The sequence below is a fragment of the Manis pentadactyla genome, chromosome 1 (genome assembly GCF_030020395.1).
Source record: "Manis pentadactyla isolate mManPen7 chromosome 1, mManPen7.hap1, whole genome shotgun sequence".
NCBI lineage: Eukaryota > Metazoa > Chordata > Mammalia > Pholidota > Manidae > Manis > Manis pentadactyla.
This window is the reverse complement of record NC_080019.1, coordinates 229,425,443-229,452,916: the sequence shown is the minus strand read 5'-3', so window position 1 is coordinate 229,452,916 and position 27,474 is coordinate 229,425,443. Positions and strand designations below refer to the sequence as shown.

The 27,474-nt window shown below is 50.4% G+C and overlaps 1 protein-coding gene across 10 annotated transcripts; it reads right to left on the bottom strand.

The window, feature by feature from the left end:
* Positions 1–205: 205 nt before the first annotated feature.
* Positions 206–27,210, bottom strand: ACOX2 (acyl-CoA oxidase 2). 10 transcript variants are annotated; one of them, XR_008999478.1, is made up of 16 exons: positions 25,211–26,121; positions 24,629–24,791; positions 24,260–24,411; positions 23,741–23,848; positions 21,739–21,858; positions 21,316–21,431; positions 20,466–20,638; positions 18,954–19,116; positions 17,680–17,870; positions 15,945–16,124; positions 14,189–14,378; positions 10,496–10,713; positions 4,492–4,624; positions 4,111–4,407; positions 3,771–4,019; positions 206–1,440 (listed from the first exon to the last, which is right to left on the bottom strand). XR_008999478.1 is itself a non-coding variant. In XM_057508196.1 (15 exons), exons 2-15 carry the CDS (start codon positions 25,368–25,370, stop codon positions 1,378–1,380), a joined length of 2,130 nt encoding a protein of 709 aa, XP_057364179.1. In that variant the 5' UTR covers positions 25,371–25,427; positions 27,077–27,210; the 3' UTR covers positions 206–1,377. The 10 variants fall into 10 exon arrangements, 7 of the variants coding, with proteins under 7 accessions (XP_057364179.1, XP_057364181.1, XP_057364176.1 ...); XR_008999479.1 differs by having other exon boundaries at positions 4,276–4,407; XR_008999477.1 differs by having other exon boundaries at positions 3,771–4,407.
* Positions 27,211–27,474: the final 264 nt, after the last annotated feature.

Here is a 27,474-nt window from a genome sequence, read left to right as displayed (position 1 = left end):
TTGTGATTACTGCATTCATCCATATTATCAAGTCCTCCCAACAGCCCATTGCAGTCACTGTCCATCAGTGTAGTAAGATGCCACAGAGTTACTATTTGTCTTCTCTGTACTACACTGTCTTCCTCATGACCCCCCCATTTCTACTAATCATAATACCCCTCAGTCCCCTTCTCCCTCCCCCACACCTCCCCTTTGGTAACTGCTAGTCCCTTCTGGAGTCTGTGGGTTAGCTGGTGTTTTGTTCCTTCAGTTTTGCCTTGTTGTTATACTCCACAAATGAGGGAAATCATTTGGTACTTGGCTTTCACTGCCTGACTTAGTTCACTGAACATAATACCCTCCAGCTCCATCCATGTTGTTGCAAATGGTAGGATTTGTTTTCTTCTTATGGCTGAATAATATTCCATTGTGTATACGTACCACATCTTTATCCATTCATCTACTGATGGACACTTAGGTTGCTTCCATATCTTGGCTATTGTAAATAGTGCTGTGATAAACATAGGGGTGCATATGCCTTTTTGAATCTGAGATCTTGCTTTCTTTGGGTAAATTCCTAGGAGTGGAATTCCTGGGTCAAATGGTATTTCTATTTTTAGTTTTTTGAGGACCCTCCCTATTGCTTTTCACAATGGTTGAGCAAATTTACATTCCCACCAGCAGTGTAGGAGGGTCCCCCCTTTCTCTGCATCCTCACCAGCATTTGTTGTTCCTAGTCTTGTCGATGTTGGCCATCCTAACTGGTGTGAGGTGATATCTCATTCTGGTTTTAATTTTCATTTCCCTGATGATTAACGATGTGGAGCATCTTTTCATGTGTCTGTTGGCCATCTGAATTTCTTCTTTGGAGAAGTGTCTGTTCAGATCCTCTGCCTGTTTTTTAATTGGGTTATTTGCTTTTTGGGTGTTGAGGTGTGTGAGTTCTTTATATATTTTGTATGCTAACCCCTTGTTGGATATATCGTTTATGAATATATTCTCCCATACTATAGGATGCCTTTTTGTTCTACTGATGGTGTCCTTTGCTGTACAGAAGCTTTTTAGTTTGATGCAGTCCCATTTGTTCATTTTTGCTTTTGTTTCCCTTTCCCAAGGCGATGTGTTCAGGAAAAAGTTGCTCATGTGTATATTTAAGAGAGTTTTGCCTATGTTTTCTTCTAAGAGTTTTATGGTTTCATGACTTACATTCAGGTCTTTGATCCATTTCAAGAAGATGACTCTCTCTCTCTCTCTCTCTCTCTCTGTCTGTCTCTCTCTCTCTGTGTATATATATGTGTGTGTGTATATATATATATACATATACTTCAACATTTTAATGATATATTGGCCATAGTACTATTATCACATAGTGGTGCCTCTTGAATGCCGTTGATTATTTTACAGCTTGGATCTCCAACTTTGTAATAGTGGTCTTATATATTTCTCATAGGCAGGGTTCTCCTGTTTGTAGAAAGAAGTGCATTAGTAAGAGAATATTTCTGCCTGGATTAATGACTTCTACTTTTAAATTTGAGTTTTTAGTTTCAAAAAGTAGCATTACATAATACCCTTCATTTTAAAAATGATTTAAAAAATTCATTTTGTGTGAACATATGGAGAAGCATTTTTTTCCAAAGGGCATCCTTCCTTTTCTCATGCAGATTTTTAATTGTGGATACAGGTGGCCAATTAAAAGCACATCTTATCATCTGCTTTTGGAATTTAATACCAATAAGAGGCTTGACTCTTTGAGGCTCTTTGAACGTTAACTACAAAGCAAGGACCCAGAGGTGGAATCAGGTAAGCAGATATTCTATGTCAGAGTAGGTTAGCCCCATTGTTGTCTGCTGTAATGTCTTGATTCTTTCCTTAGCTGTAGCTTCATCTGTTCTGTTTATGTGTTTATATACTTTTTTGCCTGTGTAGGCCAAACTGTAAGCTCCTTGAAGACAGGGCCTGTGACTCTTGTTCTCTACTGCTTGAGACAATTGCTGACATATAGCAAATGCTCAATTGATACTTGTTGAATAAGTGAATCAGTAGATACGTTTAATGCATCTAGCAACTACTTGGACACATTTTACAGTAAAATAATTGGGGGGAATGCGATTCTTGTTTTGAAATTATCCCCTGTGGTTCCTGCATTGCTGTGTCTGCAGGGAGTCACTTAGATATGAGCTCACGTGGGGAGAGGGAACAGCCTATTGCAGTTCACTTTGGAGAAACTGGCTTGAAATAGGCTCCAGATCAAGAAAAAAGCCAAAAAGCAGACACCAAGACTGGAGTAAACCAAGAGAGAGCTTATCATCCTGTTTAGAGATGAAGCGCCCTAGACAGAAGAGAGGCCGTCTTAGGTAAGGCATGTAACCCAGCATAGCACTTTTGGTAGAAAATATCAGTGAATATATTCTCATTTGTACTTTTGTATCTACAAGGCATGCTTCAATGTAGCTGTTAACTTTTAATTTATTTGAAATAACCTGTAGTGTGTCTTTTCCTGCTAATGGAAATGAGGAAGAATGCCTCTCATTGTAGTTTCAAAATTATCTACAGCAGGCTAGAAAAATACACCTTATGAGGCTATTTTTGGTGGTCTCCACAGGAGCCGGAAGTTAAGATGATGTGGCTGTATATTAGCAGTCAACTGAGTGTCATTTTAACTAACTGGAAGCAGTTCTCCAAGGTCATTTATAATCTCACATTCCTAAATTGCTGTGCATGAAAGAGCCACCTTGCTGTACCTGTCACTTTTTTAGCAAGGTGATACAAGCTAGGGTGGCAAGAGTCCGCAGCACTGAGTGTGCAGCGGTGCCCCACGCCTCGCCACGTAGGTCATAAAACCACGCTCTTTTATTCCATAAAAACAAAGTGTCTGCTCTGTAATAGATCCTGGCGTTAAGAAGATGATTCCATCCTTGTCACAGTCGAGTGGCAGGAGGTAGGGAAGAGAGGAAAGTGGATGGGGTGCAGCGCATCAACATCTGGTCCAATCTGTTGATGTTGTGGGTCAGTCATGCCCTCGTTCAGATAAGCCTGCCCTCATATGAGATCCAGATTACATTCTTTTAAACGTGGAATCAGGAGAACTGGTGTGTTCCCTTGTATTGCTAGTAGAACAGGTCTGAGCTAGATCCGAGGTCAGCATTTCCTGCCAGGTGTTGGAGCAGGGTGGCTTTCTGTCTGGTGCACCAAAGGGCGGACATTTGTCTTAGGCCACCAGGGCTACTCGGAGTGGGAGGGCTGCTGTAGCCTTATGCCAGGATTTAAATGTTAGGAAGGAGAGAGATCTAACCATTAGAAAAAGCAACATGCTAGAAGTAGCTTAACTGTGCTACGTGGTAAATGTATCTTACCTTCTTTAGGCAAGTTCTATGTATTTCCTGGTTGAGTTAAAAGGATGCCTTCCTGGAGATGGGGAATGACCAAAATGGACTGGCCTTCTATCTGACATCTTGGTGAGAAGTGGTTGTGTTACAACGTTAGATAATCATGTTAACTTAGGCTATGAGATATCACAGGATGCAAGAAGTTAAGAGCAAATCTAACACCATGCTAAGTGTGAGTGACAGCCTGAGAGTTGTCAATTTGATGAGGTGTGAAGACACCTTTTCTAAAGTTTGAACTGAGAGGAAAAAAGTTAAACTTCACCATCTGAATAACATATCTGAATTGTAGACCTTAAAACAATCTGTTGTGTATCTACAGACTGTTTTTGTTTTGATCATCCATATCAAATCTGCTATTAAATATGGGTTCCCAACATTCTAAGTATATGAGGTTTATTTCTTTACCCCAGTGAATGTAGTCATTGATATTCCTTACTTCTCCCAGTGAGGCTCGTAGCAGGCAGTCTGGGACCATAGCCCTAGACTAATAGGATTTTATGAGTCCTCCCCATCTTCTGTTAACATGGAGTTCTGGGAGTTCTTTTCCTAGGACAGTTGGGGATCTTTTCACCATAACCCTTATAATTGTCATTTATACAGCTTTCCTGGGCCATTGGAGGCAGTGCACCCTTCTTTACTTCTGGGATTTTGTTCCTTAGAGTGAAAAGAAAGGAGGTGTCTCTAGCAGGCAGTCAGGTCTGAGAGGGACCCCCACCCCAGCTTCCTGTCACCTCTGAATACCCACCTTTATCAGCACAAAACAGAGTTGGAGGCTCACAATAAGGTGGTTAAATCACCACAGTGATTTATCTTCTTATTTTTTTTACTTAAAAGCCCCCGCACCGCTCTGTGTGTATGCACTTGTCAAGCCATGATTTAGCACTTGGGCCTTCCTCCCAATTCTCTTTACCAGATCCTGAGCAGTGTGTTGTACTGATGACAGTCCAGACGGGTTCCTGCCAGGTCACGTCCTCAGCCCTGGTGCCTTTTATGTATTCCCAAAATGTTTTAAACAGACATGCTATGCCAGGTGATTGCCAACCTAACGGGAACCAGTTAGAAATGAGAAAACAGGGATGTGTGTTCCCTCTTTTTACACAGTTTACAGTTTGTTCTACTCCACTACCTGAGTGTTGGTTGGTGACCTCTGAGCCCAGTGGAGCAGACGTTCATAGACGTTTCCATCGTAACAGCCAAGGGCTGAGTTTAAACACTGATCGGTGAAGTCAAAAGCATCAGTTAACAGGATGGCATCCTTCCTGTGAGAGAGCACAAGAGTTTGTGAGTATTGTAGGCTGCTCTTATGACGCTAATTAGTCTGGGATGGCGAATAATAACACCTACTTGGAGGTTGCATTGCTTTTCACTATTCGAACAAAACTCCGCTTTAATTTTGTTTTAATTTTGATCATTATGTGTGCCTAATATAGAGAGTCAAATAGTTCTTTAAGGCTTGTTATGGAGAATCACCGTATCCCCATCCCTCACCTCCAGCTCCCGTGTCCCCCACAAATTTCAGTCTTTCGGCCACGTTGTTGGTATTTACTGAATGTCCCTATCTTGTTTGTATCGCTGCTTCTTGGTCCCTTTCAGATCTTCTCTGCTGAGTCTCCATTACAAACAGCGGGTAGATTTTTAGCACCCCTCTCTCAGCCCTACCTCACCTCCCCATGTCATGCTTCCTCTTCTTGGCCTTCCTCCCTCCCAGTCTAGTTATAATCTGGTCAGACACCGTCAGTGCTTACGCCATCATGACTTGCGTCCTGTTACGGCTGCCCCGGGTCCCAGCTGCAGTGACCTCTGGGCTCGCTCTTCCCTCCCCGGCACCCTTGTCTAACCTCACGACTCCGCCGTCTGTGTGAACATTCCTCTAACCCGGCTGCGCAGCTCCTCAGACCTTCTCCACTGACCTGGTCCCACAGCCTCCCTCTGTGCCCCTGCCGAGGTCACACCACAAACACCTGCAGCTCCTCCAGAACTGTCACCAGGCGCGTGCCTCTCCCCGTTCCCTGTCTTCCTAGCTTATGCCATGTCCTCACTTCTATAATCCTTTTTTTCCCTTTCCAGCAACAAACTGTATTTTATTTCTGCCTATTGAATGATGTGTTAAAAAATTGCTTGCATGCGTCCCCTTCTTTTTTAGCAAAGGGCATAAAACATAGTATGATTGCTTGTGATACTGTTCCCTGACCCTCATTTCGCAAAGCATTTGTGCTGACTGGGGTGCTGTGCCAATTTTAATCCTTTCTGGACAAGCCCTCCTCCCATTATGAGGGGAATTTCCCACAGGGCTCTATAACTCTCGACCCTCCTGGACCTAGCGCCAGTTTAATGTCCCTCATCTCCCTCCTTATCCCACTGAAATCCCAAGGTCTATCATATTCCCAACCTCAAAAATGTATTAAGTAGTTGTTTCTTGCTTTGTCATACTTGTTTAGTGAAATCGCATCCGTCTTCATCTGTTTTCCACTGATTTTGTACCCAGCAGCTGTGCGTGGCTGGAAAACCCAGTGCCGGCTGCGTAGTAAGGGCTCATGTGGGTCCTTCTTGCCGCCCAGCTGTCTAGGACTTTGCTCTAATTTTGATGCTTTCATTCTTTTAGCTGATTATTTTAGCCCCTTCTCTTCCATCCTCAGATGCACTCCCAGCATCTCTTACCTTGGAGCCTTTGCTCCCTGTTTGGCTGATGAAATAGAGGCGGTGCATTACTAACAGTGCTGCCCCTCTTCCTGGGGCAGGTGACTGCCCAGGCTCCTGGCGCACGCCAGTCCTGCCTTGCCCACTAGATGCCTTCCCCTCTTCCCCTCTGGAGGGAAATGTTCCGGAAATCCTCCTGCCTTCCCCTGTAACATCAGAATCCCCCCTCTGCTTCAGTATAGAAGCATGCTGTCATTCCTCCCATCTTTAAAACAAGCTTTTGACTTTATTTCCCTCCCCACCATCTATGCCATACTTGGGCTCCCGTTATGAGAAAGCTCCTTGAAAGTGTTACACTCGTTTCTGCTTGCTCTTCCCAGTTCTTCTCCACCTATTCTGAACTAGATCACCCCCGAAATAGCTCTTCCCTAGACCCTCCTCCTCGTCATCTTTGGAGGGTCCCAAGACCCAGTGCTTGGCCCTCTTCCCTTCATACACTCTGTCCTTGTGATACCATCCTTAGGACTCTAAGTACCAGCCACCTGCTAGTGACTTCCCAGTTTCTCTCTCCGGCTACACTTACCTGCTTACTGACAGCTTACTTGGTTTCTAACAGGCTGTTCGAACCTAACGTATTCAAAACCTTACTCCTGATAAGCTGGACCCTCTCCTGTCTGTCCTCCGCAAACCCAGCCCTCTGTGCCCTCCCCTATTTGTAATGAGTGGCAACTCTCTCCTGGCCAAAAGCCTGAACCTCTTTCTTTAACACCCCATGTTTTATCTGTCAGCAAATCCTGTTCTGTCTTCAAAATACATCCAAAATCCAAACGTTGACCACTTTCCATCACCTCCAGAACCATCCCCCTGGTCCAGTCCACCCTTGTCTTTCACCTGGATTATTGCAGGACCCTCCTAACTTGGTCCTCTTGCTTTTTTGCTTTGTCCCCTCTTAATATGGCATCTGGAGTGGTCCTTTGGAGATGTTCATCAGCTTGGGTCTGTGCTGTGCTCGAAACCCTCCCGCTCTCACACAAAGTACAAGCCAAAGTCTTAGGTCTTTGTGGTGACTTACACCCTCTCCTTTGCTCCTCCCAGGAACCCTTAACTCTCTGCCCTCTGCTTTCACTCTCCACCTCGGTCACGCAGCTCCAGTCTCTGTGACCTCTGCTCTGGTCTCTGGGTGACCTCCGACATTTGTATTTATTCTCCTGGAATGTTCTTTTCCCAGCCAACCTCACTGCTCCTCCTCACCTCCCCACCTTGAGATCTGTCCTCAAAGGTCGCCCTCCTGGGGAGGCCTTCTCTGACCAATTTAAAATTGCAGCACCCCCTGCCCGCCACCCAAGCATCCCCGATCTTCCCCCTGCTGTCTTTTCCTTCAAAAGCATTTAGTACCATTTCACACACTCCACTCTGCACTGGACTTGTTTTGTGTGTGTATGTGTGTGTGTGTGTGTGTGTCTCCTCGCCTCTGGTCTGTAAGCATTTATGGCCTTTTAACCTGGAACTTCATTTGAGGGGTGTTTTCTTGAATTATTTTATGAATGATTTGCCCCCTTCTGTCTTCTGTGTCTTCTCTTTCTAAACCTGTTTTACAGATTATGGACAGGATCAGTCATCTTACTATTTTTAGCTTTTCTCCCCTTATTATTATTATTATTATTATTTTTTGTCTTTTTGCTTGTTGTGAGATTTCTGCAACTTTATCTTCCAGGCCTTCAGTTGAGTTTTTCATTTCCATTATCAGCTTTTAATTTCATAGAGCTCTTTTGTTCTCTGAATATTACTTTTTAAGAAATGGCATTCTTGTGTTGTTGGTTGCACCATGCCCTCTTCCCTCTTGAGGATATTACTGATCTCTTGAAAGTTCTCTTCTCCCTTATGGTCCTCTTGTGTCCTCCAGGTCGCCTTGTTCTTGCTAGTTTTCTTCTCTTTCATGTCAGGGGCTTTCCTCAGGTGTCTGGTGACCCCTGACTGTCTGATCACAGCTAAGAGTGGGGCACTAACTAGCTGATTAGCAGTCTGGGTGTGCTTGTCAAGTGGGGTTCACTATGGGATGCACTGGGAGGACCGTTGGGGCACCACGGCACCAGTGTCTTTAGCTCTGTCTCCTTTGGGCTGGTCAGATTGTCCAGAGAAGGATCATGTTATCATCTGTAGGGCACTGGCCTGGCTGCCGGTTTTCTGGGAACCAGTGGGAAAAGGGCATTTGGCTTGTAAACATTTATCCAAGCACCCGTTTTCTGCAGGGCAGCTCCACCCTCATCTATGCCCTGTGTTCCCTTGTCCACAGACCCCTCTGTGTGCCCTTGTAGGGGTGCAGGAAAGGAAAGCCTGAAAACTAGCAGAGGGAAGGGGGAGAACTGGGGCGTCAGGCCTCCTGTCTGTCTGACCCCCACCCACCCACCACATGTTGCCAGAGGCACCCAGCGCTGGGGGTCCCTGGGGCTCTTGGCTTTTTCCACTTCTGGTTAATGGTTCAGTTTTCTCAGGCCTGCTGAGTCACTGTTTGTCCGTCTACTTTCTAATTTTCACGCTTCTTCTGTTCTCTTTTCTCTTTGTGGATTTATGCCTTTTAAAAAATCGTAATCCATTTGCCGATGTTTTAGTTCAGGAGCGAACCCAAGTAACAATGTACAGTCGGGCATCTTTACCTGGAAGTTGTCCAACTGAGATTTATGACCACTTAAACAACTGAAAATTCAAATAGCAGTAATGTGACACAGAGAGCTGGTTTTTCGTATGACTCTGAACAGCGTGCCAACCTTCATTTGTCATCTCGGAAATCTGAAGGCAATACTGAAAAACCGAGGCAGGAAACTGGCACAGAACTGTTTGCAGCATGGAGTCTGTCACAGACCTAATTACCCTGCAGCAGCGGGAAGGTTACTCAGGCAGGAACCATGATGTGAATAAATGGCTCTGGGGGTCTGATGCTTGCCGAGTTGTCTGTCTGTCCATGCTGTCTGTCTTGTCTGGAACTGTATGTAGTCTCTGGGGCCAAGGGAAGCACTTTAGAAATGCTGTTGCAGATACAAAGCCATGCTTATGAGGAGTTAAGGTGATCTTTTGTGTTTCATCCTCTCTGCCAATCAGGACTAGAACATTATTGTTTGTGTGCTTTTAAATGCCAAGCGTTTCAGAAAGTTAGATACACTTGGGCTTGCTCACTCACACTATTAATGGTTTCCACCATTAATTCTCTATTTTAGGGAATTCTCTATTTTAGGGAAAATTTAATACCTGTAGCATAATTGTATAAAATGCATTTTTGAGAAGTTTTGATGATTTAATCGAATAGACATTTACTAAACACTCACTCTCTCTTAGGCACCTATATGGAGACATAAATAGAAGGTAACATATTGTATAGTTAAAAATGAAAAGAATTTGGTCTAGTTTTTTTTTGGTGGTTCACCTCCATCACGAATATCTTATTTTTAAGAAATTTCAGATATTTTTCCTTCTAATTCTCGTCAGTCTTGTAGATGATGTGAACCATTGGCGGTTCTAAGGGAAAGGACACTCACACATGGCACGCCCCACACCCCAGATCCCCCAGGCCCCATACACAGGCATCATATTTTTTCAGAAAGGTTGTGTTCTCAAGTTAGCCCATTTCTCATCCTGCAGATAATGGTGACTTATCTGTATTGTTTTAATTTCTGTTTCCTCCTTACCCTTTGTTTTTGATAATGTTCTTTAAGTGATCATTTAGGTTATATATAAACTTAACAGGATGAAAGGATTGCTTTAGTATGTCATGGCCCTAAACTGCACTACATTATGCTTCATTTAAAAACTCTTCGTATTATTGTTTTATAAATCAGTCTATGAGTTACAGGGTTTAAAAATTTTTATCTTGAATCTGCAGGAGGATTACAGTAGTTCAGTCAACTTAGTAAGAGTTTGCCTAAGCACATTCAACAAAGACCAGGAAATATCTGAAATAAGCAATAGCACAGCCTTAACTTTAACACACAACGTAAGAGCAGGTACTTTGGGGTCCCAGATTGTAGCTGGTGCTTCCTCTGGCGATTGTGTGACCTAGGGTAAACCTATAAGGATTAAATGAGATGATGTATGTAAAAGCTGTGGCATAGTGCCTGGCACACATGTGTTCCTTCAATAGGAGCAATGGTTAAGACTCATTAGTACTGCTATTAATACATAGTATTACTATGTAGTGTGCCTGAATTTTATTCGTATCCTGTGGATACTAGTCCTTTCTCCTTGACAGTGCTAAAGAGGTCAACTCAGGTAGCTGGATAACTTATTGTTGTGTATTTTAATTTCTAATTATTTCCCGGTTTCGCTTTCATCAGGTCGTAATGCTGTCATGGTGTAATGCTGCGAGGCCTTAGGCCTCTTCAGGGCTGTTGCTGTTATTGTCTGTCAAAAAAACCCAGTTGGCAAGGTTTTGTAGTTGGAAGTGAGCAAAGAGCCTAGGTTATTCCCTGAAGATGCCTGTGGTTTGAGAGCTGTCCACTCACCGGATGAGGAGGAGCAGGTCCAGGTAGGCTGTTCTCGCCGCATCTACTTGGGCGCCAGATAGGAAGCCATCGTGGAGAAAGTCGCCCGTGTGGGTCAGGATGCCGTGCAAAGCGAAGAGATCACAGAGGCGTTTGAGTGCCTGATGAATTGCCGGTTCACTTTCTAGTTTCTCCAGAGCTTCTGTAAAGCTTTTCACAGTGATATAGTAGCAGTGTGCCTACCGAGACACAGGGTGCGTTAGCCTCTGGTCTCTGACTGAAGAGGTCATCCCGGAAGCCTGACAGGACGGCTGGACCAGGTGTGCTGCGGGCCTGTGCTTCCCAGCAGGGTGACCAGCGGCCCTCCTGGCTCACCGAGGGTGTGACGGGGCCTCTGTGCGGGTGTGTGTGTGTGTGTGTGTGTGCGCGCACGTTGGGGGCTGGCGGGCTCTGGAACCTGGCTACTAGCGTCCTCGTGCTCGAGGCAGCTTGAAGTAGGTGTGAAAGTAGAGCGAAAGGGACAGGAGCACTGGCCGCTGGCCTGGGGGCAGAGCACCGCTTTCCTCGAGAAAATAGCTGGTTATCGGCGGCGGCAGCGGGGTGTGTATGTGCACTGTGGGTGAGAAAGTAGGGGTTCAGGATGTACACAGACTTAATCCCAGCTACTGCGTAAACTCCTTGCGGTGAGCAGCCCACGTGTAACAGCCCAGCTCTGGGTGCAGTAATGCTCGGGTGCCGGTTGGTAAGGGACTCCTGCCCTCAGCCTGGTGAGAGCTCCCTCTGCCAGCCCCGGGAGCGACTTCCTCCCACTGCCCAGCAACCAGAGGATTCACGCCTGACCCCGAGGAGGCTTTCGGGACCCTGCTTCTTCCAGGCCGGGTTCATAATGATTTCTGGAATATTCTGCCTTTCCCCAAGACAAAGGCACTTTAGTTTTATCTTTACTTTCTTTTATTTATCTTTACCTTTATTTTCATATTATTTATGACTTCCATGGAGGGGAGAGAGGAAAGGAGATCATATAAATCAGGTCTTCTCAAATTTTTACATGCATACAGATTACCTGGGGATCATTTGAACAGAAATGCAGATTGTAGGATAGCGCCCCTGTAATGCCTGTAGTGCTGGTACTAACTAAACAAGGCCTAGTGTTGTGTTGAGCATTCAGAGTTTACCCAGGGGGACAAGGAGTGGGGCTAAGGTCGTTCCAGGCCTAGGGAATGTCGTGGGCAGAGGGCTGTACTTGCAGGAGGCTGCACCACTGGGGTGCAGGAAGGTGAACTGTGGAAGGCAGGGTGGCTGCGTACCTGGGACTCAGGTCAGCGCAGGCTGTGAGTGACACAGTTGGGGGCTGGGGGGAGGTCAGGGAGCCACCAAGCTCTTCAATAGGCCAGCAGTCTGAGTCACTTGTGAAGTCTGTGCCTCTTCCAGGGAGGCCTCCCCTGGGGGCTAATAACGCCCCCGTGGCTCACGGAGGAGGGCACATGGGCTCTCCTGCCTCTGCCAGTCCAGACACCCTTGTGCTCAAACTGGACCCTGTTTGGCAAAACTGGAGACCCTCACTTCTTTTCTCCTGGGACCTGCTTCCCTGTCCTAACTGAGGGCCACATCCTTAAATTCTCAAGGTCGTGGGTTGGGGAGTGCAGTGATGCTTTGCTGCCTGAGGTCCCGGGCCTTGGCTTGGGAAAGCTGGGTACGTTCCAGGGAGGGAAGTGGCCTTCGCACCATGTTCTGAACACTGTGGACTTTATTTACTGTTTGTGTGTGTTTGTTTAAATCTTTTCACCTGCCTAGTTTGGGGGTAGAGTGTAGTGTTTATATGCTAGGTACCTCTAAGTTTTACATGTATTAATTCATTTAATCTTCATACTAGTTCTACAAGGTAGGTACTATTATTAGCCCCATTTTGCAGATGAGAAGACTGAGGCAGAGAGATTCGGTTCCTTGCCAAGGTCACATGGTTGGTAAGTGGTAGTGAAGGGCATCCCAAACCAGGGCATCTGCCCCCCTGTTAAGGGTCTGTACTCTTAGCTGCTACCCTGCAATGCCAAAGCCACCAGACTCTGAGGCTGGATTATACTGGGTACCAGCATCCGCTCCCAGGGTCCTAGGGACTGACGCCTTCCCTGGACAGGGTCCAAGATTATAGGGTCAGAGAAGGGAGGGCGCTGCCACCCTCCTTTGTTTTACAGGCGGAGAAGCTAAGGCCGCCTCCCATCATTGTGTGTATTAAATGAGATAACCTTGGCAAGCAGTATCTGGTCCATTTGAAGGCAGGGCATAGGTTTGGCAAACGGATGGCTAGTGGGCGGCTGTGGTTCCCCTTCTGATGGCTGGTGAGAGCACAGCCTCGGCTTTCCCCTCTGTGTTGGTAGCGCCTTTAGCACAGCAGGGAGTGTCCCTGCAGTGCACTGGGCAGAACGGAGGGCGGCAGAGTGCATACCCCACCGGCCGATGTGATGGAGGGGGTGGGCCGCCAGGTGGCGCTCCTGCCCAGCTGGCCGACAGGCCTGCCCCGCCAGGGCTGCTGCAAAGCCCTCCTTCCAGCTGTCCTGTTCTAAGGCTGCCATTTTCTGGGCCTGATGCCTGAGGGTTGAAGGGTCACCTTGATTTTTCAGCTTTAGGTAGGGCCAGAACCCCAGCTGCCTAAGCTAGAGTTTGGGAGTCACTGTTACCTCTTTCCCACCCCATTATTCTCTGAAGCTTTGCCTTTCTTCTACCGCCTTAATCTCTGCATCTTACCCACTTCTCTCCATGCCCTCTGCCAAGTTCATGGTCAGGACCACCCTTGGCCCTCACCCAGACTGCTGCCTGCTCCTAACTGACCTCTGGCCTCCAGTCCACTCCTGCCCCTGCAGCCTGCATGATCCTTGTAGAATGAAACTCTGATCACTTCATTCCCATGATACAAACTGCCAGGTTTTCTCCTTGCAATGAAAACAAAATCCAAACCTCTCTCAGTGGTGCGGAAGGTCCTAGGCCTTGCCTGGCTTTCCTTCCCCACTGCCTTCCTTCCTGCCTTGTTTCAGGCTTCCTCCTTGGGAGGATTTTCATGGCCTCCCAAGCCCCATGCCTTTTCTTGCCTCTCCTTTTGCACCTGCTGTTCCCTTTGCTGGGAAAACTTGTTCCAAGCCACCGATTCTACCCTTTGCTTGCCTAATTTCAGCTCATCCTTGAAGTCTTGGCCTACCTGCCACTTCTCAGAAGACTTCCCGGCTCCTCAAGGAGGACAGAGGTGCACCTGCTCTGGGACCCGTGGCAGCCGGTATTCCCCCGTCACAGTGCTTCCTCGATTGAGCCCCTAGTACCCAGCCCGGTGTGTGGTGCTGAGTGGGTGCTCAAATATTTGCCTACTGATGGTGAATTATGCACACACAGAAAACCTAGTGGAAATTGAATCAGACATCCAAGGATTGCCTGTGGGGCTAAGGGGAGACTTGACCTGCTTTTCTATCTGGGAGGAAATCTGTGAACAACCTGAAGCAAATCCAATAACACTGCCTCATTACGTTTTTCCCTACGAGCTGCCAGCAAGATTGCTTTGGAGTTGAGTCCTTTAATTAAAATACCCTGGACTAAAGCTTTGGAAGTGAGATGAGGGCAGCTGCTGAGCAGGGCTGGGGAATAACGGGCAGAGCTCAGATTTTCGCATTAGGGCAGCCTGCTGGTGAAACACAGCAGGTGCCTTTCAGCATCAGCTGGCGGGTGGCTCACCTTAGCGGCCTGGAGGTGAATGATGGTGGTCTGGTTCCATGCCTCGTGCCTGTCGGCCCCGGACTGCATCAGAGTCTGCAAATGATGCACTGAGTTCTTTATGAGCCTGAAGGACAAGGGAAAGAGGTCCAGCTTCTTGACTGAGTGGAAAAGAGACTGATGGAGGTTGGTCCCAGGCTGCCTAGGGTCCCTCAGAAGTAGAAATAACTCCTAGTTAATGACAGTGTACTGGTGTTGCAAAGCTAAATGCTTGATGCACATTAGGTCTTTAACCCTTTAAGAGCAGGCATTTCCAGTTTGTACTGGGGGAAAACTGAATCCCAGAAAGGTTGACTAAGTAGTCCAGGGTCACACAGCTAGTAAGGAGTGGAGCCTCTCTTAACCTCCAAATGTCCTAGCTGTAGGCCTGCAGGCCTGAAGCCAGGTTCAGCCTCCAGTTTTTAAGGCAGACTCCGTCCTCAAACCAGGTTTCCAGGCCATTCTGTTGACTACCTGTGGTAAGCAAGGAGAATGGTTTTTCTTTAAAGACTAGTGAGGCCTGTTGGTCACCAGCCTGTGCCAAGTTCTGCCTAAGGGGCCTTAAAAAAAAAAAAAAAGGAAAGGAAAACCAGCCCTTGTCCTCCAAACCATAAATTGTCGTTTACCATTTACTTAACCTTTATTCTTTTATTTTTTATCCCCACCCATCTACTCATGACTCTTGGAATTTGTATGCAAAGCAAATTTTATTAAGCAATATTTATTTTGCTTGTCAGGGAATAGGTAAACAGATCTATTGAAACTCAGTTACAGAGTTTCAAGCAAGAAGCACTATAATAGTATTTTTATTATCCTGAGCAGCCTTATTTTGTATACCTCACCTCCCCCAACTAAAATGTTAGCTGTGAGGCCTGGGCTTTTTATCAGACTGGTTTACTGATTGATCCCCAGTGCCTAGAATGGTGCCTGGCATATTCTAGGCACTTAATATTTGAGTAATAAATAAATGAATGTCCCAAGTTGCTTGTGATCTCGCAATAACTATTAGCCATCCCTGGGACCACAGGTTGGGATATAAGACCTCTTAAATGCTGAAAAGATTCTGCTCAGGTTGTTTATGTGTTTTAGTTGGGGAGGGATTCAGAAGGTTTGCTTTTTAGGTAGTTAAATATCTCCATCTTTTCTGTGTTTGGCTAGGACCTCCTTTTATTTCCAGCCTCTGGGCATATTTGGACATTTCTGACACACAGTAGGTGCCTGACAATATTTGTTGAATGACAAAATGGATGAGTACTTGGTCTTGCTAGTGTTCCCTGGAGCCAGCCTACTAGATCCTGGAAATAAACTAATTCTATCCTTTGATGCAGTCATATTTTTGAAAACTATTTTCAGATCATGGGATATTTCAAACATATGAGTGTTGCTTTATTTATTAGTAGTTACATTCAGATACATTCATAGTATTTACCAATGGGTATATTCTCCATATTGCAAGTCACAATAAGAACCTAAAGATTTTTAAAATTCCTTATGCCAGCCAGAGAGGTGCTCTACTGCCTTGACCAGGATGGGGACGTGCGTGTGGTCTACTGCTGATTGGTGTGGCCTCCCCTCCTCTCTACTCCTGGTGTCAGGAGCTGGGAGGACTGGGAGGTTGGAGAAGGGGGTGGTTTTGGGGAGAGTATGTCTGAATGCTTATCCACCCAACCCTGAAGGCCCTAGTGCGGGAGAAGCCTGCCCTTCGGGTGGGGTGGCTGATTTCCCAGCTCTGGCTCACCTGGCCGCCACGTGTGTCCAGGCAGTAGTGTAGAGCTCTGGGTGGAGGAAGTCGGCTGCCTTCTGGGCTGGGCATCTGGCCAGGTCAGGTGCGCTGAGGTATGCGACAGACTGAGGGAGGGACCTCTGCGATGTGGTACCTGGGGCGGCCTGAGCCTGCAGGTAGCTCTTCACCAGAAACCTGGGGTTGGGGTGGAGGCAGGTGAGAGGGAGGGCAGCCCCGCACCTCTCTCCCAGGGCCCTGTACTCTCAGGCTCCCTGGGAGAACCAGGGCCAGCTGGCTCCTGCCCTGGTCCCTCGTGATGGTCGCTCTCACTGCCAGCCCCCACCCAGCCTGCCAGGAGGCCCTCAGGGAGGGCAGCCACCCTGGAATGGGGCTGGAGCTGTGGAGTTGGGCAGACCCACTCTGCTCCTGAACAGAGACCCTTTGGCTATCTGAGCAAACAGAATCTTTTCTGTTGGTTAGGATCTTGTGATTTGGGGATTTATGGTGAATTGTATAGTGAGTGTGGAAATTAGATTTTCTTAGCTAAAAGAGGGGTGGGTGCAAGAATAATGTGACACTCAGGGTTGGAGGATCACAGGTGACCTCTAGCTTCTCATGGTGATCCACGGTCATGAGCTCTGGGTGCAGACAGCACTGGACTCCAGGCAGCTCCCGCTGAGGCCTGTGTGACGCGGTAGAAGTCACTCCACCGCCCTCAGCCCAGTTCCTCCGTCCCTAGATGGGGACTTTAACCCCCACTGTTAGGGGGTTTGGAAAGCCTAATGAGATAGTGTTTGTCAGGAGCTCAGCACAGTGCGGGGTACAGAGTGTCTGCTCCTTGGTGTCGTATTCTGTTTGTAATTTGAAAAGAAATCCCAATATATGTTACATATGAAAGAATTTTTCAAGGACTGTTATGTCGTATTTACTGGTAAGCCCTTTCTCCCTGCATGGGGAAGTATGTGCCCTTTCCAGTCCCTTGAGATTAGATGAGTGTGTGAAGTGTTGTCAGCCTCCAGACCCCAGGCAGGAAGTGAAAGGAAACTGCCTCCCGCCCACCGGGGTGAGCAGGGCAGGAGGGCTCCCTGCCCTCGGGGCGGCGGGGGGCACTGGCCACAGGAGACACTTTCAGGCTGTGGCAACTGCTCCCAGGGAAACAGGACGAGGTGGGGTGGTCAGGGAGGGCACCTGAGGAGGTGTCATTTCAACTGGGACCCTGAGGATGAGAAGGAGCCAGCCACGCAACAGTGAATGGGGGGCCGAGAGCGTCAGGGGGAGGGCGGTGCATGTGGAGGCCCGTGGCGGGGGGGAAGGAGACTGCAGCTGCGGCGTGAGCAGGGGCGGGGGTTGTGAGAGCGGGTCGGGGTGGGGGCGGCGGCCACGGGGAGTGTGGCATTTTCACCCGAGCAGTGGGAAGCCATTGAAGAATATTAAGCAGGAGAAAGATGTGATCTTCTCTAGGCTTTGAAAAGATCCCTCTGGCGCCTGTGGAGAAAGGACGGAAGTGGGCAGGGTGGAGTGAGGAGATAGATGCTGTGGTCCAGGTGAGGCAGGAGGAGGCCTGGCTGCAAGCTGCCGTGAATCTGGGGAGAAGCGGCTGGATGGCAGACACGTTGTGGAGTTGGACGATCTCCATATGGCACCTCCCCAGGTTTGCCCCTCTGTAGGCATCAGACAGGGTTTCAATCTAAGCAGAAGCTTCCTGGGGCCCCCACGGGCCGGCAGAGGCCTGCACCATCCTGGGCCTTACCTGGCCGTCTGTAGGTAGAGCACGGTGTTCTCACCCTCATAGGTGCAGGAGGCAGTCACTTTGTTGACCAGTGACGGCAGGCCACTCAGCTTCGAGTAGCCGTGTCCACCGCAGGCCCTGCGGCAAACCTCAGCCCCCTGGGTGCAGAGGTCGGACACCATGGCCTTCACACCTGAGCTCAGTGCGTGAAGCTGCAAGAACAGGAGGAGAGTCACCTGGTGCAAAGGGGCCCTCCAGTAACAGCCCTGCTTACTGCTCATGGAGCACCTACTGTGTGTCCTCAGCTCACAACTTTATGAAGGAAGGCTGTGAAAGACAGGTTATGTGACTTGCCCAAGGTCATACAATGAGGCAATGTAGCTGTAGGGGCAATAAGAACAAAGGAAAACTGTCCAGACCGGTGTGTCCAGGGTCCTGGGAAGAGGAGGCCTCCTGGGTCAGGCTCCCCACCATCCTGGAGCTGTGGATTTTGCTGGAAAGTGGAGGCTTTGGAGAGCTGGCCTATGAGGATGGAGGTCCACCGTTAACCCACTGCTCTGGGTTGTAGGGGGTCTGCCAGGCAACCAACCTGGTTTCTTGAAAGCCCTTACCTGCCCTTTAGATTTTTTAAGTCCTGGAGGAAGGTCATGACCTTTAACCTCTCTGAGCTTCACTTTCCTCATCTGTAAAATGAGTATATAAATGGTGCCCGCTGTTTAGCTGGATTAATGAAGCAATGCTTATAAAGCACAGGGCCTGGACACACTAAAGCTTAAAAAGCTTAGTGTATCTGTAAGTCTACAGTCCTTTATCTGAGACCCTTAGGGACCCAGAATACTTTCTGAATTTTAGAAAGATAAAGCAGGGCATTTAAGATAGGTATGTAACACCCCTAGAGGAGGCTGGGCCAGCTGTAATGATCGAGCAGATTAATGCTTTTGCTGCAAAATGTATTCACACTCAGTGGGGTAGACCAGATCGGTGCAGGTCAAACCATGCCACTGACGAGTGCTGAAGGACCTCAGTTTTCAGAGCTTTTTGGATTTCAAATGCACACCAGGGACTGTGTGCCTATGTTCTGTACACTGTGTGCGATTATCTCTGCTAACATTTTTGGAGCTTTCTGGGGCCCAGATGTGGGTGGGATTATATGCGGGGGTGGAGTTCACCCTGGGATACCGGAAGGCCGGGGATGGGGAGGCTGAGGGAGCCCCTGAGGGGGGCCGGGGCGCTTCCCAGTGGTGGGACCATTGCAGCCGCCCTCCCAGCCCCTGGCCCCGGCGGACAGTGGGCACCTCGGGCAGGAGGCTGAAGTCTTTGTGCAGGATGGCACTGTAGGCGCTCTGGAAGAACTCCACGAGGCTGCCCGCCAGGAAGTGGAATGCGTAGACTGTGGCCAGCTGCGGGAGGAGCTTCTGCTGCTGGGTCTGGTAGTCCAGGATTTTCGTCTCTGGGTCGCTGAGGGGAAGAAAAGTTTAGAAGACTACTCCATGCCACAGCCACCTTCCCGTAGCTCCACTGCCATAAAAGCCTTAAAAATGGACAGTGTTTTAGGACGCATTGCAAAACTTGACCTGAACTGACATGCGGCTAGTGATGATTTTGAAATTCCTCTAATATGACAGTCACCAGAAATATTGGTCTGTTTGCTTATGGGTGCTGCCCCTGTCGGGGAGGCTTACAAAAGTCCAGCATGTGCACTAGATTATCCTCCCCAAAGCTGGAAACTGCTGAATCCCAAGAACATCTGGTCTCAAGGACTTGGGGTAATGGGTTGTGGCCTGTGATTCAAATCAAACCCGGATGATTTGAACCTTGACCTTTGTCCAGATGCACCTGCCGTGTGCTGGGAAATATGTTGGCCCTAATCAGTAACTCTCAGGCTGTGAACTTGGGTCTGGTGGAATCCCAAGGTAGGGACTGTGTCTGCCTTGTAGGGGCACATGGTAACTGCTTGTGGATGAAAAGAAAGTGTGAATGTGAGAAGCCACCATGGCTGATGGGGAGAATCCTGGGGGCAGGAGCTCCTCGCCTGGACACATGTATTGTAACCATCCTTGGGATACAACGGCAACCCAGAAAATGGCTCCAGACAGGACATCCTGGGTAGCACCTTCCCAGCATCCCTGTCCTCCCGGGAAGGTCCTGTAGCCTGAGATTCTGAAGCCCAGGTTGGCTGAGGGTGCCTAGGTGTGCCAGAGTGGGGGCCTGGTGTGCTTGATTGCATTTCACCCTCCATGCCACCCACAAAGATGCCCATCAGGCCCGTTTTGTAGATGAGGGGCTGAGGGACCAAGAGGTGGGGCAGCTAGCCTAAGCTCCCCTGGCTGGCAGGGGCTCAGCTGAGGGTGTCGTCCGGCCCTCAGTCACTTAGGCTCCCAGATCCTTGAGCCCTTGGCAGGAAACCACACCAGACTAGTGCACTGGGTGCTCTCCAGTTCTGGCCTGATGACTCACTCTTCACACGTGTGAAAACTGAGGTCCAGAGAGGGCAGGGAGTGAGTGGCCGAGGGTCATTTAGCAGGACCAGAACTGCCAGGGGGAAGCCTCAGCACCACAAGTTCTGTCAGGACCCCACTGGCCTCTGACTGTGAGAGGCCTGGTGGCATAGGGCAAAGACACACGCTCACACTGAGCCCGATGGGACCAGACACTGGCAGACCCAGGTCAGGTCAGTGGGTCATTCCCATTAGCCAAGATTAGAGGGATCCAGAGAAAGGCCCTCCCACCCCCACTCCAACAGCACCAGATGGGCTGGGTCCAGCAGAGACCATCCCTGTGGAGGTCAGCCTCCAGGCACTCCTTGCCTGGGCCGGAGCCGGGACTGGCGGCGGACCACCGAGTAGCGGGTGGCGATGACGCAGGCCTTCTGCAGCAGGGGGATGATCTCGCCCAGCAGCAGCTCCACCCGTAACACCACCATGGAGAGGTAGTTGCTCTGTGCTGTCCCGAGCTTGATGTAGGTGCCATCTGGCAGGACCTGGGGGACCAGGGACAGGCACTGGGTGTGAGCCAAGGCTCCCCGCCTGCCCGATACCCAGAACTGTGGGCCTCCATGCCCCACGGCCACCTCGGCCCGGACTGCTCCCCCTGAATGCGCATGCCGGCCGTTAGCCTGAACGCGTGGGATGGGCCATGCTGGATGCTAAAACTGAAACATATCTGTGCTTGTTGCTGGGTAGCCCATCAGCTTGGCTCACAGCTCCTGGCCTGGGACACCGTGGACCTCCCCACAGTCCTCAGCCAGGGGTAATGCCTGGCAGATGGGGACCCGCCAGAGCTCTCTGCATCGCTCGGCCCGTCTGCTCCACAAGTGGGCATGTCCGGACGCACTGTAGGTCGGTGTGCCAGTCACCCCAGCCCACTCCCCTTCTCCTCAGAGCCTCACCGTCCCACCCCATGATTGCTCTGCCACCCCATGAGGGAGATTTACCCAGGAGAACTCTGAGGCTCAGGGAGGTCACATGACTTGCCCAGGATCATACAGTCCTAAGCTGGGGTTTTGACCCAGGTCTGGGCAACACCAGAGCCTCTCCGAGGAGGGTGGTACCCCGAGCTCAGCGCCGTGGAGGAGGACCCAGAGCTAGCAGCAGTCTCTGGTGAGCCACGGTTCCCCCTGCCGGCAGTGCAGGTGTGCATCCTCCCCAGGACCCCCACCTGTGCAAAACGACTCAGCATGTTCTCCCTGGGGATCCGCACGCGGTCTAGTTGCAGGAAGCCGTTGTCTGTGTGGTCAAAATCCATCTTGGGCCCGATGTCTCCAACAGTAATTCCTGGGAGGAGATGGGCATGGGAACATGTGTCAGTTGAGTGCTTGCTGTTGAGCCCATCTGAGTCTCAGTGACCTGTGACACAGGTTATTACACCTATTCTGCAGGGGACCAAGCTGAGGTCAGACAGGTGCTGAATCTTGATGAAGTCTCCACCCAGTTGGTAAGCACCGGGTCTACCCAGCTGGACGCCTCCCTGCCCAAGGGAGACATGTCCCAGCTTCTCCCATGGGCCTCTGGGGTCCCAGGAGAGTGAGGTCTGGTGGGTCCTCTTCCCATCAGGGCCCCGGAGGGAGCAGCCTAGGCTTACCTGGCAGTGGGGTATGGTCCTGGAGGCTCCTGATGGGCACGATAAAGGCATGCATGCCCCTCTGGGCTCCTGAGCAGATCAGCTGGGCCAGGACCAGGGCGTGGGTGGCGGACCGTCCCACTGAGGGCAGAGAGATGAGAGGCCTAGCATGATCCTGGTGCATGGAGCAGACAGGCCACCTCCCACCAGGAACCTGGATGTGCGCCCGCCCGCTGTGGAGCAAGCAGCAGGGCAGGGCGCTCCGTGAGGCTGGGCTGGGGATTTATCCGATCAGCCTCAGGGGGAGTGGGTTAGGGAGAGTGCACTGCAGGGCAAAGGTATTTCCAGGGAACCACACAGGGACAGGGTGCAAGGCTGTATGTGCAGCAGCGGGGGGACTGGATTGGTCTGGTGGGGCCAAGCAGTGGGGCAGGTGGTGTCCAGGGCAGCAGAGTTGCTTATCAAGGACAACCCTTGACGCACACGGTCTGGACGCATCCCTGGAAATGCCTGGAACCACCCAAAGAGCTTTAATGGGTCTGGCTCTAGAATGCATTGGGTTGGAGGGATTTATGGGCGGCCATTTGGTGGTTGGAGGTGCAGGGAGTCCGTCTAAATGTCAGGTTTGTGCAACCACCCTACTGTACACGGGCAGGAGTGGGGAGGCTCAAGGAGGCCGACGGAGATCTTGAGGGGACCAAAGCCCCCGGGGCCTCTCTCTTCCAAAGGCAAGTCTTGACAAAGGTTATGGATTTTAATGAAAACAGCTCAAATGGAACAATCTGGGAAAGCTTGGCATCTTTAAAAATTTGGTTCTACTATGATCTTCTGGCTGAAGTGTGTGCCCTTGAGCCATTTCCTTTGGAATGAAGGAGACAGAACTGCTGGGGTATGTCTGCCAGAATCCACGGCAGGTTTCGAATCACAAGGAGACGTGCGCTTCGCTGCCTCCACCACAGCTGATGGGCTCTTTGGGCGCCTCAAAAGGTCACTGAACACAGGGAGGGGAGCCGCCCTCGCAGGGACTTGCAGAAGGCACCGTGAAGGCAGCAAGCCTTTATTTTTTCTGTTCTCAAAAACCTGTTACTCACACTGCCATCAACCTAATAATAATGAATGCAGGTAATTACCACTGATCAAAGTCCAGGTGGTGCCAGACCCTGTGCTGTTGCTTTTCCAGTTCTTGCAGGGCAGGTATGATGAGTCCTGTTTTCCAGATAAGGAAACAGGCTCAGGGAGGCGTGACACAGTGGAGGTCACTGGCCTGGAGGGGCCAGAGCTGGGATTTAAGCCTGATTTCAGAAGCTGGTTTCTCTCCTCTACACGGTTGTGGTTTTGACAGCTGGCCTTCCTATTCTCCCCTCTTCGCTCTCTGCTTTCTGGGTTCTTGCCTCTTTCTCTCTCTTCCTGCTTTCACTGGACTCCGTACATTTGTCGTATTTCTTTTCCATATAAATGTTCACTGAATGAGTCCCTAAGTGCCACGGTCGTGGCCTCAGAGGTATATTCGCAAACGGAGGGAAGCGCGCCTCGGGAAGCGCAGTGCGGTCGCCACCTGGTGGCCACAGCGGGAGGCGCCGGCGGCTCTGGAGCAGTGAGGGATGTTCTTCTCACCAACTGTGATTGTAGGACCCTGTGTTCTGGCCCGTGGCAAGCTTAATCATTAGCTTGGGAGATAAGAGGACCTAGGGTTTTATGGGGGGTGCCTGGGACTGGGCCCGGGGTGTGTAGGAGGAGGGAGACAGTGTGTGTGTGTGTAAGAGCCTTGTTCCCCATCCCCCCAAAGTTAGGCTGGCTTCCTCAGCTACTTCACAGTCCCGTGGGGGCCTGCCAGCCACTCACTGATGAAATTCTCCATGTCCCACCTATTTTACAGACTCAGAACCTGAAGCTCAGAGACATGAACTGCCCTGCCCAGGGTCACCAGCCTAAACAGGGAATCAGTCTGAGGTCTGATAGTGCTCTTCTCTCCGGCTTCATTCTCCCTGGGGCAGATGGGGGTGGGGGGTGGATGGATACTCACGGTCCCCAGGCCACCATTTGGTGGCAGTCATTGTGGGGCTGTGTACCACAAACTCCTGGGTGGCTGCGTCGTAGGTGGCTTCAGTCTCCAGGCCCTGAAGATACGTCCCTTGGAATCAAGGAGGGGAGTTAGACATTGGGCAAGAATCTCACCTAGGGAGCAGCATCTAGAGACTAGGCCGAGCTTGGCCTCTCAGGCACTGGCTTGGAATGGAGTCGGGGCGGCTCCCAAAGTTCACCCACAGGCATTTCTCTCCTTTCACCCCGAGCTGTGCAGGGGACACGTGGCCAGCCTATGACAAGGGATACTGACATTTCTAGAAGGAGCCCGTATTCCCTACTAGCTCTTACAGTATGTTCATGTAAATTAGAGAAAGGCAGCTGTGCCTCAAGACCCTTGACTGCCACCTGCAGGAACGTTTTCATATGAAATACACAGTCTGGCTGCTGCCGTGTGAATGGGGCCTCTGGAACTGGGGAGCGCACGGCCTGTACACTGCACGCAGCAGCCCTGGCTCACCATGTCCCAGTTCCGTCTGGGCATACGTTGTGATGATCTGGAAGTTGTTGCAGAGTGGGACCCATTTGTCAATCTGCTCCTCTGATCCCAGGCTCCTGAGGGCTATCAGGAAGACTCGGTGTAAACTGAAGGCCAGGACTCCAGAAAGGGCTCTGTGGGAGAGAGACGTGGGGACTGAGCAGCCCATTGGCAACAGGGGCCTAGGTACCATCGGCCTGATAGGATGCAGTAGGGGAGAGCCATGTGGCATTCTGGTTTCCCAATAAAAGTATTGCCTGTTTGGGGGAATATAGCTCATAGGGCTAGAGGTTTCTGGATAATCCCAGGTGAATTTCTCTCTGGGGTGGGGGTTGCCTTGGGAGTGAGCACCTGTAAGCATAACGTAATTCAAGACTGTCTTCTGCCCAGCTCAGGCGCTGTGCTATCATCTGGATGTGGAATGTCTTCCGAACAGCGGCCTCGTAATGTTCATTCTGGGTCATGAAATAATTATCCTTTGGGCTAAACTCTGGGTTGCTGTAGATGATGCTTTCTGCCAGGGACAGAGAACAGAGGGCTTAGACAGCAGGGTGAGGTTCCTGGCACCTTCAAATCTTCCCATCTGCTTGCCTCATGTACATGGAAAGGAAGTCAGATGTTACTGTCATTTTACAGATGTAATGATTGAGGCCCAGTGTGGGAAAGTGACTTGCTCAAGGTCACAAAGTGATGCAGTAGCAGAAGAGGACCAGCATCCAGGTCTTTCATTGCCTGGACTCTTCTGTCCCTCAGATGGGCTCATGGAATATTGACATGTTAAAGATGCCTTTACAGTCCAAAGGCATGAATCTCTAACATTGGAATTTTGAGAGCAAAGTTTGTTATTTGGAGGTGGGGCTGCTAGTCAAGGACTCTTTTTCCAAGAAAAGCACAGGGCACTAAGCGGGTACTCCATTCCCAGCTTCCTCTTACCGACTTTCCTCCGGAGGGCAGTGTTCTGGGCACCTCTATCAAGGATGTTCGTGAGCCGTTCCACGTCAAAGGACTGAATGTACCTCTCGCTCTCTATGTCGGGGTGCATTTGCCTGCTCCAGGTATCCCGCAATGACACTCGGTGCACTGGGCTGCCCATCTCAGCCTGGATCTGCCTGGTGTCTGGGCAGTGCTAAGAACCTGTACACAGAAGGAACTGCCCAGGGCTGAGTGTCAGCCAGGGGCTGCTGGGTGAAGGAAAGCAACTCCCCTGAGTATTTGAGTGCCACTCCACCCCCACACTCCTCCCTGTGGGCATGTGCTGGCTGTGTGCCAGGCATTGTCTAGGCATATAGCAACTGCTCAGTAAAATGGTGGTTCAGTGCATGTTAGCCAAGATTTGCACAAGGTGTAATTACACAGCTTGTGTTCTGCCCACTGCAGTTTGAGTTCTAAGCATTGTCTGGGGAAATCCTACAAGCCAATGAAAGTCATGCATGAAGAAAGGTAATCTTAAAGAGGTAAAGTGTTTGGATTCTACATACACAGGTGAAGGTGGCCAAGAGTTGGATGGGGTCTGTGCATGCCACAGCCCCACCAGGGGGCTTGTTGGGGTCCTGTGGTCCCATTCATCTGGTCCCCTAAGTCCTGGGCTCATTCAGCCCATTTTTGTGAGCTTGAGGGGTTTTGTAGAGCTGAGGGCAGGGAGCTTGTTCCTTGCCTATGAAGTGTTGCCCCTGGAGCCCCTGTGTGTCCTCCACAGTCAGGGTGGACCCTGCATCCTTTGCAGCAGACATGCAGCCTGTTAGAAGCGCCTGTTCCCCTACAACAAGGCAACCACCAGGTACCATCTGCTCTATTTCTTGAGTCTCTCAGATCCATTTGCTCATCCCCATGGTCCCTACCCAGGCCACCATCATCTCTCACCGGGCCTCACTGCTTCTGTTTGTCCTCCTGGCTGCCGGGTGGGCTCTCAAACGGCAGTCACGTTGGTTCCCTTCCCTGCCTGGCATTTGCTCCTTGGTGCCCACTGTTTGTGGCATGGAGCTCATACTCCCCGCCATCCAACCACCTGCCACCCCTCTGGCCCCCTGCCTGGGTCAGCTGACCCCACCCAAGCCTCCTCACTCTCCTCCACCCCTTTGCCTCCACTGTTTGCCCTGTGCTCCTAGTGAGCCCCAGCCTCCAGGGACCCGTCCTCCAAGAGGCCTTCCTGGTAGCAGCCCCCTCTAGGGAACTGAGCACCCCTTGGTGTCCCCAGTGGGTGATCAGAGTGGGCAATGCGGAGCAGCTCCGTGTTTCCTGTCTGCTTGCTCGTGGGCCCCAGAGCCTAGCTGGAGGGAACATGCTGGAAACCGTTGCTGCCACTGTCTGGATCCCCTTTCTTCTCACCACAACCCTACAGACATGCTATTTTTATTATTACCATTTTACAGAGAGGACAGGATTCTGTGAGGTCACAGAGCCACATGAAGCCAATGGGATTCATACGCAGGCGTCTAAACCTAAGTGGGTGGCAGGGCCTTGGGGGTGCTGACATGGGGCCTGGCGCATTCAGGGAGCCCCCATCATGTGCCTCCTGGATCCCTGCAAGGCCACCCAGCCTGTCTCCTCTCTTCTGCCCGTCTCCACCCCCCATGGCTATTTCTGTCCCCTCCATTACCAGGTAAACTCTGCAAGGGCAGGGTCTTTTTCATATGTCCTGCAGCTGGAACAGCACAGGGCCCGGCCCCCAGATAGTATCCAGTAAATAGGTGTGGAATGTAAGACAGCAGTGCTGAGTCATTAGGAGCGGTGGGAAGGGTGGTCTTGACCGCAGGGGTCTCCCATACCCCCGCCCTCATGCCCCCAGCTTGCCTGACTCACCTCTGTCCTGGGTCTGTGCTCTGGGCCTGCCTGGAATCTCCAGCTGCAGACCTAGGCCCTCTGCTGGCGGCTCGGCCCCTTCCTCCTCCCCCAGAGAGGCTGGAGCACAGGCAACAAAGCGCTCCCTGGCAAGCTTCAGCACTCAGCTGCTCCGAGGCGATGCTGTTTGTGCCTCCACTCCCCCGGTGGAGTGTGCCCAGCGCCGGGACTGCCCTGGGGCTGTTTGCTGAGGCTGAAGCAGAGTGGACCTCTCGGCAGCCTCCGGGGCGGCTGAGTAGGTGCCGGCTCTGGGGCCGCTGTCCTTCTCCTCTTCCTGCTTCTCTGGCCCGCCCTCTCTGAGCCTGGGCCTGGTAACAATGCCCGTACTTTCATTCTGCCCGAGGAAACACCCCGGGCCC